The sequence below is a fragment of the Gymnoscopelus microlampas genome (genome assembly GCF_963454915.1).
Source record: "Gymnoscopelus microlampas genome assembly, chromosome: 12".
Taxonomy (NCBI): domain Eukaryota; kingdom Metazoa; phylum Chordata; class Actinopteri; order Myctophiformes; family Myctophidae; genus Gymnoscopelus; species Gymnoscopelus microlampas.
The window spans coordinates 26,153,371-26,169,286 of NC_139949.1; the positions used below are offsets into that span (position 1 = coordinate 26,153,371).

General features: G+C 40.2%; 1 protein-coding gene across 1 annotated transcript; it reads left to right on the plus strand.

The window, feature by feature from the left end:
• The first annotated feature begins 1,837 nt into the window (after positions 1-1,837).
• Positions 1,838-5,129, plus strand: LOC311057002 (collagenase 3-like). The gene is given in 11 exon segments (XM_084073874.1): positions 1,838-1,952; positions 2,213-2,460; positions 2,614-2,723; positions 2,726-2,761; positions 2,898-3,026; positions 3,174-3,335; positions 3,464-3,587; positions 3,713-3,846; positions 3,940-4,099; positions 4,192-4,295; positions 4,764-5,129. Coding segments are annotated over 11 exon segments (1,416 nt in total). The 5' UTR covers positions 1,838-1,853; the 3' UTR covers positions 4,874-5,129.
• The last annotated feature ends 10,787 nt before the right edge of the window (positions 5,130-15,916 follow it).

The window sequence follows — 15,916 nt, forward strand, 5'->3', positions numbered from 1 at the left end:
TGGTTGTTTTGGGTTCTTGGGTTTAGTTGCTCATTTGGGCTTGCTTCACAATTTTACATTTAAATTATTTTAACCAGTGGTTCTCAAATATTTTCATGTCATGGACCCCAAAATTAATATGTATTTTGTCCCCTAACCCCCATCTGAAAATGTTTTGTGCCAGGGAGCCCCGTACTAGATTTGTGTTGTTAGAATGTTTCAAAAATGATTTAAATGTTTTTATTATATTCTATACTATATTTAATAACTACCCTTTTTTGCGGTTTTCAAATATGTGTTTACGCAGAATCAAATGTTTTATGGTCATGATTCACCAGGAGCCTGGATGGCTTGGTTCCAAGCTTAAAATAATACATATTTTTCGAAAACCTCTATAGGCTGAATGAATGGGCTTTCTATATGTGGAACCACAAAATGGGGCCTCTCAATGACCACAGCTAATGGATATTTTGTGTGTGGTACATATTCATAGTTGTGTTCACTCTTGTGTTTCCGGTATTAAACAGGTGTGCAGTTACGTTGACATTTTAATACGCCTGAATGAAAGAAGGCAACAAAATGTACATGGCAACACGGCCAGTTCTAGACCACACAAAACCCACCGTGGTGTGGGTTTTGTGTGGCTCAACGCCATTTTAGTAAGTGAACGTTGTGTTTTCAAGGCATTAATTCTTCCCAATTGACACGGGACAATGAAGACAGAACAAAGTGATGGCAGAGAGAGTAAATGCCACACGTATCACCTGATACAGCCTGATGCAGATGCAGTTATGTGACTGTTGAATTGATAATAATAATAATAATACCTGACATTCTTTTAGCGCTTTTCTAAGTAGCCCACTCAAAGTTGCTTTAATTAACAAATTAAGCCATAACCCCTCTGATGATATTTTATGTTACTACTAAAAAATTAGTCCAAACATCATGCAAATCGGTACACATTATTTCCATAGTCAAGTGATCAACAAGGTTGCAAATTCCATCCTGCTTGGCGAATTCCGAACATTGCTGGCCCTCAATAACCTACCTGACCTGGAGGAGACCTGTGCTCCGAGGAGCACTTTTTCTAGTTTAATAGTGGTTCTTTATCAGTGGGATGTTTTGGTGTCCATGTCTTTTCAGAACAAATGCTATTACTGCATACTGTAGCTATCTTGGTTAATAAAGTAATAAAGTATAAAGAAAAAAAGAATGATAATGATGAATGACAGCAACAGCAGCAGCAACGTGCTGAACAATACAATCAGCACAAATAACAAAGCAATAATTTAAAATGAGAACAAATATGTAATTGTTCAACACAATAAAATCTTCTTAACTTCTTGGGGATGTCGGTAAATAAGGCACTGCAATAGTCCAATCAATTTACCATCTGTGTGTACTATTTCCTATTACAACACAGTCTTTTAAGTATAGGTTTCTAACAATGTGGTGGATGGTCACCTTACCTGAGGCAATATATTGAGCAATTCCTTTCAGTGTCCAGCCATTAAAAACAATGACTAAATTGTAGTTTTCCATTGTTAAGTTTTTTAATTTTTTATTTATTTATTTATATGATATAAAGCTGAGACATTCAAAATGACAATATTCAATTTCTGGTTGGATTTTGACCCTTTTTATGATTCAATATAATTATGTGTAGCACTACACATAGAAATAACTGTCATTTTAGTGTCAACATAACTTTGGTTAAGTCATCAAAACTTCCTCTGTCATCGATGAAAGGACATTAGGAAATGTTTCTGATTTCAATGACTCAAGTAGGTGTTGATCAACTCTCCTGTCATACATGTATATAAATCATGCCTGTCACACAGAAACACAACCAACCAATGCAGCAAGCAAGAAACATGAAGTCTCTCAGCCTATGCATTCTATTAAGCTTGGCAGCCACCGTTTATTTGCTGCCAATATCACAAATTACTGAACAAGATGAAGATCTTGCAACGGTAGGTAACCTTTCTGTACCTTAAAATAGATACTGTTGTTCTTTATGACAACATGATTTTAATTGAAACCTAATCTTCATGTTGTACATACTATTAATATAAAGAAAACTATGTAAAGTCTCATCTTACATTGCTAAACAGTGTATTGACATAATATCAACAGTGTTTGTGATCCACTTTCTTACCCTCATGTGATGTGTTATCTTGTCCCTCCATATCTACGTATACATCTAACCTGTCATATCTAATATGTGTTGCAGAGCTACCTGAAGAACTTCTTCAACCTGACAGAGGAGACCGGACCCACTGTCAGACGGGGGATCAGTCCGCTGACCAGGAAGCTCAGTGAAATGCAGAGGTTCTTTGGGCTTCAGATCACTGGGACACTGGACACTGACACAATAGCGCTGATGAAGAAGCCTCGCTGTGGTGTTCCCGATGTCAAACTTTCTCATTTCACCACCACTGGAGCAGACCTCAAGTGGGAGACAAACAGCCTTACCTACAGGTGAGAGACCTATGTGAACCCGGACACATGTACAGCCACGCAAATAAAGATAGCGACAGATACTTGAGATGCTTCCAGGTTTATAGGCATGTTTAAGAAACACAACATGCAGTTACAATTGTCCACATTGTTTTCATTTAATCTCTCCCACAGAATTGAGAACTACACCCCTGACATGTCTGTGGCTGAAGTAGATGACTCTATAGAGAGAGCTCTGCAAGTGTGGGCCAAAGTTACTCCTCTGAGATTCACAAGAATCTACAGCGCATCGCTGACATCATGATCTCCTTTGGTAGCCGATGTAAGTAGAAAATGACTCTAATTTACCAAGAGGTAAAGTGTCAAATCTATACCCCAAATAAATGATTTGTGTTGTTTAGAGTGCTTAGCAAAGCGTTGATTGAGTCATTCACATACTGTAACGTTCTTGTTTAAAGCGCATGGGGATTTTTACCCCTTCGATGGTCCAGATGGCACCTTGGCTCATGCCTTTGCACCATCCAGTGGCATCGGAGGAGATGCACATTTTGATGAAGATGAGGACTTCTCCTTCAGTTCCAACAGAGGTGGGTTTGTTAACCTGAGGGCACTTATACAGAGTAATTCTATCCACTACTTTTATTCTTTACTGGTAATGTGCAATTAATGAACAACTACAATTCCTTGTCCCTCAGTAGATCCACAGAACTGAAATGTTGTGTTTTTTCCTGCAGGTTATGTCCTCTTCCTGGTAGCAGCCCATGAGTTTGGCCATTCCATGGGTCTATCCCACTCTGAGGACCCTGGTGCTCTCATGTACCCCGTATACAACTTTAGGAACCCAGACACCTTTGTTCTGCCCCGTGATGATGTTAATGGCATCCAGTATCTCTATGGTAAAAACAGATTTATTGTGACCTGTTTTTTAAAATAACCTAAATCCAAAAGTGATTTCCCCTGGACTTACACCGCTCTATGGTTCAGCTCTCTATAATTGATGATGTTTATTTGATTTGACCTGCAGGTCCTAACGTGGGCCCCACCAATCCTGGACCCAAGCCCCCCACCACCCCCGATGCATGTGACTCAACCATGGTCTTGGATGCTGTGACCACGCTGCGAGGAGAAATGCTCTTCTTCAAAGACAGGTATAATACTATATACGTATATGCCTGAAATGCCTGAAGGACCTGAAAACAGCATTAGAAAAGCATAATTTTCTCTAGTGGCTTAATTACTAAGCTGTAATTCTCTGCCATTTATCTGTTGTCAGCATCTTCTGGCGAAGCTACCAACAGAGCACCACACCCCAGCTGAGTCTCATCACAGGCTTCTGGCCCAGTGCTCCTGCCAACATCGATGCTGCTTATGAGAGTCGTCAGTCAGACCGAGTCTACCTCTTTAAAGGTACAAGCTCTCTTCATCTTCAAAGCACTCAATCATTTTAAGTGTACACGTGTTTACACAAGTTAAAAACTCTTCTCTATAATTATTATCCAGGTAATGAGGTGTGGGCCTTCTCTGGCTACGATGTCGTGCGAGGCTATCCCAAAGACCTCACCAGTTTTGGTTTACCCAGAGATGTAAGGAAAGTCGATGCTGCCCTCTACGATGAAGAAACACGCAAGACGTTATTCTTTGTTGGTGACGACTACTATAGGTATGCTCATATAAGACAGAGTTGAGACCGAGTTAATACTGAATGAGTTAAGAATTGGAATCATAGTCTCATCATCATTTGTGTTGCTTCAGTTACGATGAGGCCAAGGGGGCCATGGATGAGGGATTCCCCATACGGGTGGATGAGTTGCTTCCAGGCATGACCAGCAAGGTGACAGCAGCCTTCCAATACAGAGGTGGGTGATATTTAAATAAAACAGTGTCTAATAATGACATGGCACAATCTTTAGCAATAGTTATTCAGTAGTAATCATTGTATTGTCTTTTTTAGAGCGTCTGACTTCATGCACATAGTGGCAAGAGTTCTAATTGGTCTATGTTTGAGGCGACACACACACACACACACACACACACACACACACACACACACACACACACACACACACACACACACACACACACACACACACACACACACACACACACACACACACACACACACACACACACACAGCCTGTTTTACATGGCTAGGTCTAGCAAAGCATACAGAAATGAGAAAATCACCAAAATGACCAATATCAATTTTGTGCTGTAGTGCAAAACAGTGTCTCACTGACATGACCGCCTTGTCTTTCTGTCTGTTTGTAGTTTCATTAGTGGTATTCACTGATATGTAACATTATTCTTTGCATTTGTCCCCTAGGTTTCACCTATGTGTACAGTGGACCTCTGATGTTTGAGTACAGCCTGAGGACTGGGAGGCTGTTCCGTGTGTTGAGGAACAGCTACTTCCTGCGTTGCAATAACTATTAGGTCATCTGAGTCTTTTAAGAAGGCCCTGTGAATGACAATGAATGTATCAGTATTATATATTTAAATCAGATTTTATCAGTTAAATTATTACATATATCTTCATCAAATCTAATTTATATTGTTACATGTATTTAAGTGTACATATATTTTAAGATTGTATCAACTTGACATGATCAATAATATATCCATGAATAGAATTTTATGTGATGTTGTTTTGTATGTCAAAATCAAAGTTGTACTGCAATAAATTAAATGCAAACTATTATGGATTCTAAGTGCTCTTGTAGTTTATTATCTAGTATAATGTTATAATGTAGCCTACACAAGGTCACCTGTTTACTGTGCCATTCTAAGGTTAAACTGTATCTTTATTGGAAGCCCTTTGAAAACAGATTATATGGCGCCATCTTCTGGCGGAACAGAGAACACTTGCTCTATAAGTGTGTCTGTTAAATTGTATTTCGACCTCATACAGTACAACTTCCCACTGAAAGTAGCTCTTCTGGAAGGCATCTGTTGAGATCTTCCCTGTCTATTTCAAAATAAGGATATCAACAGTTTATAATGGGCAGGCAATAAATAAGCAACAAATTCAATGCACATGACAAAAAGAAAATATATACTCTAGGCTAAATAAATTAAATACTCACACGGCCAAAGTCAACAGTTCGCTGATCAAGCATTCTTAAAAATGCCTGGCAGGACAGTCCTGGTGCAGCCATCTTCATTTTCTCAAATGAGAAAAATATATCTGTGCGGCATAAACTGTTGCGAAATGAAGTGTAGCAGGCCAGTAGTTACTGCAAATGAGATCGTCCACTCCAGCAGTCCAAGTGGCTTGGCATGACTCGCAACTCAGGTCAGGCATGCTGAGATCATATCGCCCTAGAAAAATCAAAGACACGCACACTGTAATGTAAAACCTAGTGTGGCATAAATTAGTCAATAGGCATTCGTTTGATTTCATAAATACACCTATGACAAACCTTGTGGGAATTACCAAGTAAAATATTTTTTAAGACGCTTTAAAAAAAGAAAAGAAAAATCCTTACCATCCATTGTGATCACAGCAACAGCCTTTCCTGGGTTGACCCTCAATGCCTCCGATGCATAACAGATATTTTCAGGTATCCGCACAGGTACAAAGCGCTCTGAAAAAGATCATAGATTTGAATTTAGATCATTTGTGTCCAATGGGAAATAGAACATTACGATTGCTGGAACCACTTGAAGAGACTGAATGAAGAGTGAGAAAGGTTAAAACGATTCCATGGCCGTAAGACAGGACACAAAAATGCATTGTTCAGTGGTCAAAGTAATGAGATTAATGAGTCAGAGAGGATATGTTATGGCGTACTCACAAACAAGAACTTACCACAACGGCAATGAGCCTCATCTACAATGCAGGTGGTTTGAGGCAAAGGCTGGAAGAACCCGACAGTCATGGCATCCCTGTTGTGCATCACGTTTCTAGTGTCTGTGTGCGTTTTGATGTCACATTCGGCACACAGGAATGGCCGTGGTTCACAGCCATGACAGCAGACAGCAGCTGGACTGATGGCACACTGTTAGCACATGTGTGTGCCTACATCTGCCCTCGCTGCAACGCGGTTAATCAGCCGGGGTCTCTCTGCCCGCCATCTCTCTAAAAGAGAGTGGTTCCGCGTACTCCAGTCGGAGGAAGCCTGGAGAGGAGCTGGGGTTGGTGCTTCCTCGATGTCAGCCGATGCGACGCTCAGGGAGTGCTGGAGCTCTTGTATGAAACGCTCCGTTAAGATAGTATGGGATATTGAAAAACAACATTATGTTATGTTTTACATTTACAATATAAAAAGTATAATAATGGCTGTGAAAAGGTTAGTTGCACATTTATTCTGGTAAATGTGTAATACAAACATATAATTAACATTCAAACTCATTGACAGATTATTAGAATATATTATGAACATATTGCTTTGCACTAATGAAATACACACCAACGGCATCTGGAGCAAAGGAGACCTCAGCAGTGTCAGGAAAATCGTTGGGAGGAACAGGTTTCTGACCTTAACTACCTGAATGAGCCTTCCGACTTGGACCAGCTATCCAATGTTTATTACATTCACACACATCAAGACAGACGGCAAAGAAAGGCACCAATCTGCTCAACAGGAGCAGTTAGGGGTTCAGTGTCTTGCCCAAAGTCAAGTGGACACTTCACATGCTCTGAAAATGTATGCGATCCACCCATATGACCACTGAACATGGCAGCTGAGATAGGCTGCCGGGTTAAGTGGTCAGAATCGTCAGATGGGTGGATCGCAAAAGCTTTTGAAATTTTCAAGTGGATTTTAGAATCGGCCTCAGGTCTAAATGAGAGACCTTGCAGGGATGACATTTCTATGGCTGTCTCTCTTTTTCCACCTTACGGTCGGTCCAGGTGCCTTTGCCTTCTTTGCTGGAGTTGTCTCCATTTAAAAATTCTATTTAACTCATGGTACCAGCTTTATAGTTGAATCCTCTGCCCCCCGCCCCCACCCATCTTCTCTTATTCAACTGACCTTTATCCCAACATGTTTTGGATTGCACCTCTGTATGGTATATATGACTGTTCAATTGAGTACAATGGACCAAAATTTAAACAAGCCCCTGAGGCTTATTGTGTTCATATTTTAGCATAACATTTGACTGTACTACTAGTACTGATTGATGGATTGATTTAATACTTTATTAGCAGTTTGCATAGAAAGTACAGGACAATAAAGTATAGGATTTAAACCACAAGAAAGCACTATGGCTCATTGGGAACCTTTTGTAACCTATTCATAATAAAACATCCATTTGATTCCATTTGTACACTCAGAATGGGAAACACAAACAATGATTACATTTCGTTTTGCCTTTAGTGTTGTGCAAACAAACATGGCACATAGACTACAACTACACACAAATGAAGAGGGACACACACAAATAGCCAGCTCATGTTGTTGTGTTTATCTTGGCTTGTTAGCTTAGGGATATGTCCACAGTAAAACAGTTTTAAATGTATACAGACCGACCAACTTGCTATACACATCCTAACATGTTATTGTTAACAACAACCCCGTGTTGTCGTTCTATGATTTAGTGGTGGTGGGGGTGCAGATTTAACATGTATTTCTATTGAATAAATGCAAAAGTAACAATACTTTACTGAGTTGAAAAACAAATCGCAATGCATTATCTTCTTCTTCTTCTTCTTCTTTGGTTTTATGGCGGGTCGCAACCGTTTGCTTTTAGGTGCATACCGCCACCTACTGTACCGGAGTATGTAGTCTGACTCCCTACACTTCTCTATTCCATGTATCCGTTATTCTAAGTTATAGTGTGACTATCTTTTTAGTGATAGCACTGCACCCTGCCTACACCCTGTGAAATACCCCTATCTCCTTTTCCACATTGCTTTTTGTGTGTCCTTCACCCCGTCTCCTGTTGTTCCGAGTATACCTAATAGGCTCCACTGTCTCCCTGTCTCAGCTACCCTATTCATTAATCTCTTCCTCTCTTCCCTATACTTCCTGCATTGCATTAAAATATGTTCTGTGTTTTCTGTCTCATGGCACTCTACGCATTCATCACTTATACTTTTCCCTATTAGAAATAATGTTTTATTTAGTCCTGTATGGTCGAACCTCAGTCTGGTCAGGACCGTCTCCTCCCTTCTATTCCCTCTCACCACCCCCTGTGCACTGATGGTTTTCTGTATTTTGTGGTAAGTTCTTCCACTGCTGTCTATGTCCCATCTATCCTGCCATTTCTTCATTACTTCCTTCTTCAGTATTGCCTTCGCTTCCCCTTTGCCAAACGGTACTTCTATTACCTCATTCATTTCTGTTGCTTTTTTGGCAATTTTGTCTGCCCGCAATGCATTATGGAAGGAACAGACGTAAATATTCATACGTCATGACCAGTGTTGACATGTCTGCTTATTATAATTTCCCCCAAAATTGAATTTGAAAATAGCAGATCTACAAGCTCACAACGCGTCGTGAGCTTGTAGATCTGCTATTTTCAAACAGCTGAAGTATATGTTTGAAGTACTCATGTGGCCCATAGTTGCTTCTTTTGGGCTTGTTTTCCTAGACCTGGTTGCAATTTGGCAACACTGGTAATGACGCTTTTCTAACAGCAACACAACTGCCAACAGAATCAATATGATTGTTTACGTCCTAAATGTAACAAAAAACATGAAATCGTTTTGAGAAAAAAATAAATGCTGCTATTTGTTCCTAAGCGACTGCAAAAGACTGCTGCTATTTGTTTCAAAAGCTTTAAAAGCAAGCCAGAACCTTTAAAGAACGTGAAATGTGCCTATAACTACATTTCCGGTCTAAAGCGGATATGGAAACGTTATGTTTGTTTTCATGTATGTGGACGTGGTGAGAATCCGGATGCAGTAGGCGGAATTTAATGAGTGCCAGGAATCATGAAATTACAAATAATTATTTATTGCTAGAATTGTTCATACATTAGGCATTTAAGTGCCAGAATAATTGATTTATGGATAAGCACATCTATTATATAGATCTATTAGATTACACTAAATAGTTTTGATCGGATTTTTACTACTGTCAATCAAGTCATATGGAAGTAATGTGACGTGACGTCACGGGTTTGGAAAAGTAAAATAAAAGTGTCGTTCTCAACAAATACTCATCGAAAAATTACCAAACTAGTATGGAAATGCTCAGAATATTTACAGGTTTTTGTGGGTGGTAGCATGTGGTCTGGTGCATTTCAATAAAGCTTCTTAGCGCACGTTTTGGTCTTTTGGAATGCCAATGCATTATCAATGGCCCGCCTGTGACGGCGCAATGTGCCGTCGCGGGGTTCTGACAAAAAGTCAACCGGCGACGTTTTCGGAGAGACCGCGTTGATTCAGTATGTAGAATCAGATGCTGCTCTCCAATAGCTTGAAGCTCGCCTTACTGTGTTGTTCACTGGTCAGGAGTGTTGGAGGTACTTTGTATAGGCCATACAAACACAGATTCACAAATGTCTCACTGAGTAGACATAAATAGAAACGTATTATTTTTTATTATTATAATTATTATAGAACATAAATAATCCATTGAGATGGCTTTTGTCTCACAGAACATGCTGAAATCAATAATAGGTTATGACATATTCTGTTTCTAACGCAATGCAAACATTTGGTAACTCTTTGGAAGTAGGTCTACTATAATATTCAACAATTTCCTCACTTATTGCATCTTGCCATATTCTTCTCCTTTTTGAGTAAATCACTTTGATCATCTGTCATTTCCTCAGCTGTTGTTTGTTGCCTCATGGTACAGTAAGTTAAGTAACAAGTCTGCAGTAAGGCATGGGTTTCCGAGATTAAGTCTGCAGTGACTTTTTTTGTTTGTATTTTTCCCCCCAGTAGATTTCTCAGAGACTGTGCATATTAATAGACATTACTGTAAATATGCTGGAATTAGCCCAGAGGCTAGTTTTCAACGGTAGTTCCTGGCCAGGTGTGAAGTTAGAATCAGCCTCTAAGTCTCAGTTGTTATGTGTGAACTTTCCACCTAAACTCTGTGTTGTCTATTGTTGCTTAATCTATTTTTGTCTATATAACAGGACAGGGATGTGATCAAAGCCTATTCTAAATTCAGCTACAACACATAACTCAGGCTTGATTATGTTATAGTTGGATCTCATGCAACATTAACATGCTTTATGATTTATAGGTACAAGAAGTGCAGTGATGATGGAGGGAACTTAAACCAGTATACATAATATAGTGTTGTAATCATGGCATTCATACATATTAACATATATGAAAATTGTGATTTTTATTTATTGTCTCCGCCAGGCCGAAAGGCATGGCGAGAGAGTATGTTTTCCACCCCGTCCGTCCGTCCGTGTGTCCGTGTGTCCGTCCGTGTGTGTGTCCGTGTGTCCGTCCGTCTGTGACCAGCTAATCTCCGGCACCGTTGTCTTGATCGTAGCGAAACTGTGCACACACACTCCCTGGATGCAAATTCAGAACCTTTGCCCCAAATTTTTCTCATGGGCCTTTCATAGCGCCACCAGGAGGCCGATTTGTGCAAAACATATTTTTTGACAGCACTCCTACAGATTTTGTCCAAAAATCACGCAAATCGGTATACAGTATCTCTGTAGTCATTCAACGAAACAAGTCTTTCAGATTTCTCATATTCCATCCTGATTGGCTAAAAATGTCTTCCAAAGTTTGCAGGAGTGCTCCGTTTTGAACAAAATGCCTCAAATCATGCACACAGCATGCAATATCCGTGAAATTTTGCACACACATTCCCATTAGGCCGAGGAAGAACTACCATTTGAAAATTTTCAAATCAGCCTCATGGTGGCTCTATAACAGGCCGGTTCGTGTTTTTACCTATAATTGCACCAATCTGTGTAAAACTTTGTATGCACACTCCCTAGCCTAGAGGTCAAGGAAAAACCTTTGCCCTGCATTTTTCACATCTTCCTTTTATAGCGCCACCAGCAGCCCGACTTATGTAAAACACATTATTTTATACTACTCCTTCCAATGTTATCCAAATTTAACGCAAATCGGTACCAACAGGTCTAATTTAGCGAAACATGTTTTTAACAAAATGCCTCAAATCATGAATGCAGTCAGTGTCCGATCGTCGTGCAAGGCCTAAGAAAAAATGGCAACCTTTTCACGTTGGCCTATTATAGCGCCACCAGGAGGCCACAATAGCCTACCTGACCTACCGAGGAGCACTTTTTCTAGTTTCTTTCTGTGTTTCACTCATTTTGACCTTATTTAACTTTGCAACCAAAGCACTTGGATTTTGCCATCTCAGGTATTACTGAAGAGCACAAACTAACTTTGAGAACGCTTATTGTGTATATCTATTGTCATTAAAACGAAATGTGTCTTTCAGATTTTTTATATTCCATCCTGATTGGCTAAAAATGTCTTCCAGCGTTTGCAGGAGTGTCCTGTTTTGAACAAAATGCCACAAATCATGAACACAGCGTCCGATTGAGGATAAACTTTGCATGCACATTCACACTATGTTGAGGAACAAATGCCACCCTTTTAACATTGACCTGTTATAGCGCCACCAGCAGGTCTAATTTAGTAAAACTTATTTTTGGAACAAAATGCCTCAAATCATTAATGCAGTGTACGATTGCCATGCAAGGCCTATAAGAAATGGCACCCTTTTCACAGTTAGCGCCACCAGGATGCCACAATAACCCACCTGACCTGGCGGAAAGCACTTTTTCTAGTTTGTTCTGTGTTTTGTTTTTGGCCTAAAACTATTTCCCAGACATCGTGATAAGTGATGTCCAGCGTTGTCAAATCAATCATCTTCTCACTGAAGACTGAAGAAATCATTCAAAATGTGCTTTTCGTTGACTCATTTCAGGTATGTTGGAACACATCGACATGTTCTTGATCTTCTTAGGGCAAGAAATTAAACTTTTAAATGAAAAATGTGGATCGTCATTGATTAAAATGTAGCAGCATCATGTGATTAGTGTGAACGCCCGCCTGCCCCCCCCCCCCCCCCACCCCCCAAATTACCAGGTTCATGCCCGGATTTACAGAGGCCTATATCTAAAAACATATTGAGCCACAACACTACACAACCAACATAGTCGTAGATTCAACGTCGGCGTTCGATTCCACAACCTGAAAAAAAATACCTGGGAAAAAAGCAGCAGAGCAACATCTTTAACCACATCAGCACGCATACGACACAATCAGCATCCAACACCAACACCACAAGCAGCATCCAACAAACTGCAGCATGAAGCAACTGCAGCACCCAGCAAAGGAAAAGGAAAAATTAGGTTCCTACTTAGAGTCGTCTTCAGAGGAAACCCCCAGCTGGCCGAGGTCTTTCGGTGGAGACCGACGGCGGAGACCACAGAAGACACATACGCACTGTCGTGGAATTCTGCATCAACGAAGACACATCATACACACTGTCGTGGAATTTTGCGTCAATCAGCAATCGATCCACGGTGGAGACCACCGAAGACCAGGGCCGTTGGCGCGGAGGAATCCCCCATGCAAACAAATCCATGGATAGAGAGAGATCTCAATCTCTAACGGCATCCTCGGGTGGAGCCTTCCAACGGCACAGTCTGTCTCCACTCTAAGAAAGAAAGAAAGAAAGAAAGAAAGACAAACAAACAAACAAACAAACATTAATTAAAGTGAGCAAATCTATTAGCTCGGCATATGGGCTTGTAGATCTGCTATTTCTTGAAATATCATTGAAAAATAATTCTGAAATGTACAGGGAGCCAGTGAATTGAGGCAATAATGTATTATAAATCCTAACATTTTTTTTAAAAACTTATCCTGCTATAATATCAGTGGTTCTCAAACTTTTCTCATGTCAAAGGACCCCCACAATGATATGTACTTGCCACCTGGCCATCAGCGCCCCTTTATAACTTTCTGATTTTACTGTGTGTGTGCTGCTACTGTACCTCCAGCTGCTCGTCCAGCAGTAGTTGCATCACCAGCGTGCGGATGCGGCAGCACCTCGGCGGGCAGACTGAGGAGGGTGTGAACACGTTGTAGAACACCATGATCTACACGTAAATCAGCACGGGGTAGCGGGCGTGCCACGACCTGTTGCTCGCCATCTAGAGAGAGCAGAGAGGGGGTTTTATGTGTTATTGCACCTTTATTTAACCCATTAAAACCGGGAACGCATCTGTGTAACCACTTAAACCATCAAATATTGTACTTTTACTCCACTACAATTCTTTGAAAACTTACTTGTAACTTTGTAGATATACATCATTACATTATAAAACATGCATTAACCACTTTAGCCCCATTTTATACCTCGGCTATTTGAAAATAGCAGATCTACAAGCTCGTTCTACAAGCTTGTAGATCTGATATTTTCTAACATTTTAGTAATTTTACTTGTGGTACTTTAGTACATTTTGATACCAAATACTTTTGTACTTTTACTTAAGTACATTTGGAATTCCAGACTTTTACTTTTAAGTACTTTTTCCACTATTATGTGTCAATTTTGGGGTCCTAGACATGAAAAAGTTTCTGAACCACTGAGCTTAGCCATTGGTTCCCAAAGTGGGGTCCGTTGACCCCCAGGGGTCCTTGAGGGAGTTCCAGGGGGTCCCCAGCTAAATGATGGATAGTTAGGAACCAAATGGGACCCTTATGGGTCTGCAACTCTGAGGGTGTACAAATGGAACCGGGTCCATTTGGTTTCATTTTGTACACTCTCAAATTAACATTGATTTTACAATATAAATTGGGGTCCCAGAGAAAGAAATTTCATTAAATGGGGGTCTGTAGCCTAAATGCATGTCAAACTGGGGGGTCCTTCACAAAAATGGTTGAGAATCACTGCTAGAGCTGTAAACAATCTTCTCTTATGGGGGGTCCTGGCATATCTTTCCAAATGAGTGTCCGCGCCGCGGGCTAATAAGTGTCAATTTGGGGGTCCTTGACATGGAAATGTTTGACACTAAGCTAACACACACCTGCAGTAAAACTCACCTGTTTGATGGATGGAGAGATAATTCACTTCTCTTTCCAGTCTGCTCACATAGTGTGTTTTTTAGCAGCTTTTTTTTCACCAGCCTGGTAAGCACTGACAACTCTACTAACGTTATATTATGAGTTGTTTATTTCACTAGGAGAGTCTTTTATTACTTTCAAACAAGCAGCGCTTGTTAACAAACCGTATGTCGTCGTGTTTGCTCACTGGTGTGTGTGTGTGTGTGTGTGTGTGTGTGTGTGTGTGTATGCCTGTGTGGGGGCGGGGAGAGCACGCGAGGGCAATTGGAGTACTCAAATCAGAGTGGAGAACAGCAACGTCACGCTTTGATGTCACCGCAAAGGAAAGAGCTCGTTACCCGTGTTGCCATGTCTGCTTATAAATGAGCATTTTTTTTTATTTTTTTTTTAAATTGTAGTCACTTCATTGGGCTTGCTTTCTAATGTTTTTTAAACTAGTGGTTCCCACATTTCTTTCATGTCAAGGACCCCCAGATTAATATGTATTTGTTGCAGACCCACATCTGAAAATATGTGGTGCCAGGGACCCCCATACAAGATTTGTGTTGATAAAATGTTTCAACATTTTTTTAATATTTTACTTTTTTTCCCAATATTTTTTTAAAATAGTGTGAGCTTGTTGATCTGCTATTTTCAAAAAGCCGATGTAAAAGTGGAAATAAAATAGCCTTGTTGCTTCTTTTGGGCTTGTTTTTATCGACACGGCCGCTTGTTTCTTTTGCAAGATCTGGCAACTGATAACCTGCCTTACACCAAGGTATATAAAAAGAAGGTACGAACAGCTACGTCAATGAGAGCCAATGAGAGCCAATGAGAGGGGTTTATTTTTGCTTGTAAAATTTGGTTGTTTTGGGTTCTTGGGTTTAGTTGCTCATTTGGGCTTGCTTCACAATTTTACATTTAAAATATTTTAACCAGTGGTTCTCAAATATTTTCATGTCATGGACCCCAAAATTAATATGTATTTTGTCCCCTAACCCCCATCTGAAAATGTTTTGTGCCAGGGAGCCCCGTACTAGATTTGTGTTGTTAGAATGTTTCAAAAATGATTTAAATGTTTTTATTATATTCTATACTATATTTAATAACTACCCTTTTTTGCGGTTTTCAAATATGTGTTTACGCAGAATCAAATGTTTTATGGTCATGATTCACCAGGAGCCTGGATGGCTTGGTTCCAGGCTTAAAATAATACATATTTTTCAAAAACCTCTATGGGCTGAATGAATGGGCTTTCTATATGTGGAACCACAAAATGGGGCCTCTCAATGACCACAGCTAATGGATATTTTGTGTGTGGTACATATTCATAGTTGTGTTCACTCTTGTGTTTCCGGTATTAAACAGGTGTGCAGTTACGTTGACATTTTAATACGCCTGAATGAAAGAAGGCAACAGAATGTACATGGCAACACGGCCCGTTCTAGACCACACAAAACCCACCGTGGTGTGGGTTTTGTGTGGCTCAACGCCATTTTAGTAAGTGAACGTTGTGTTTT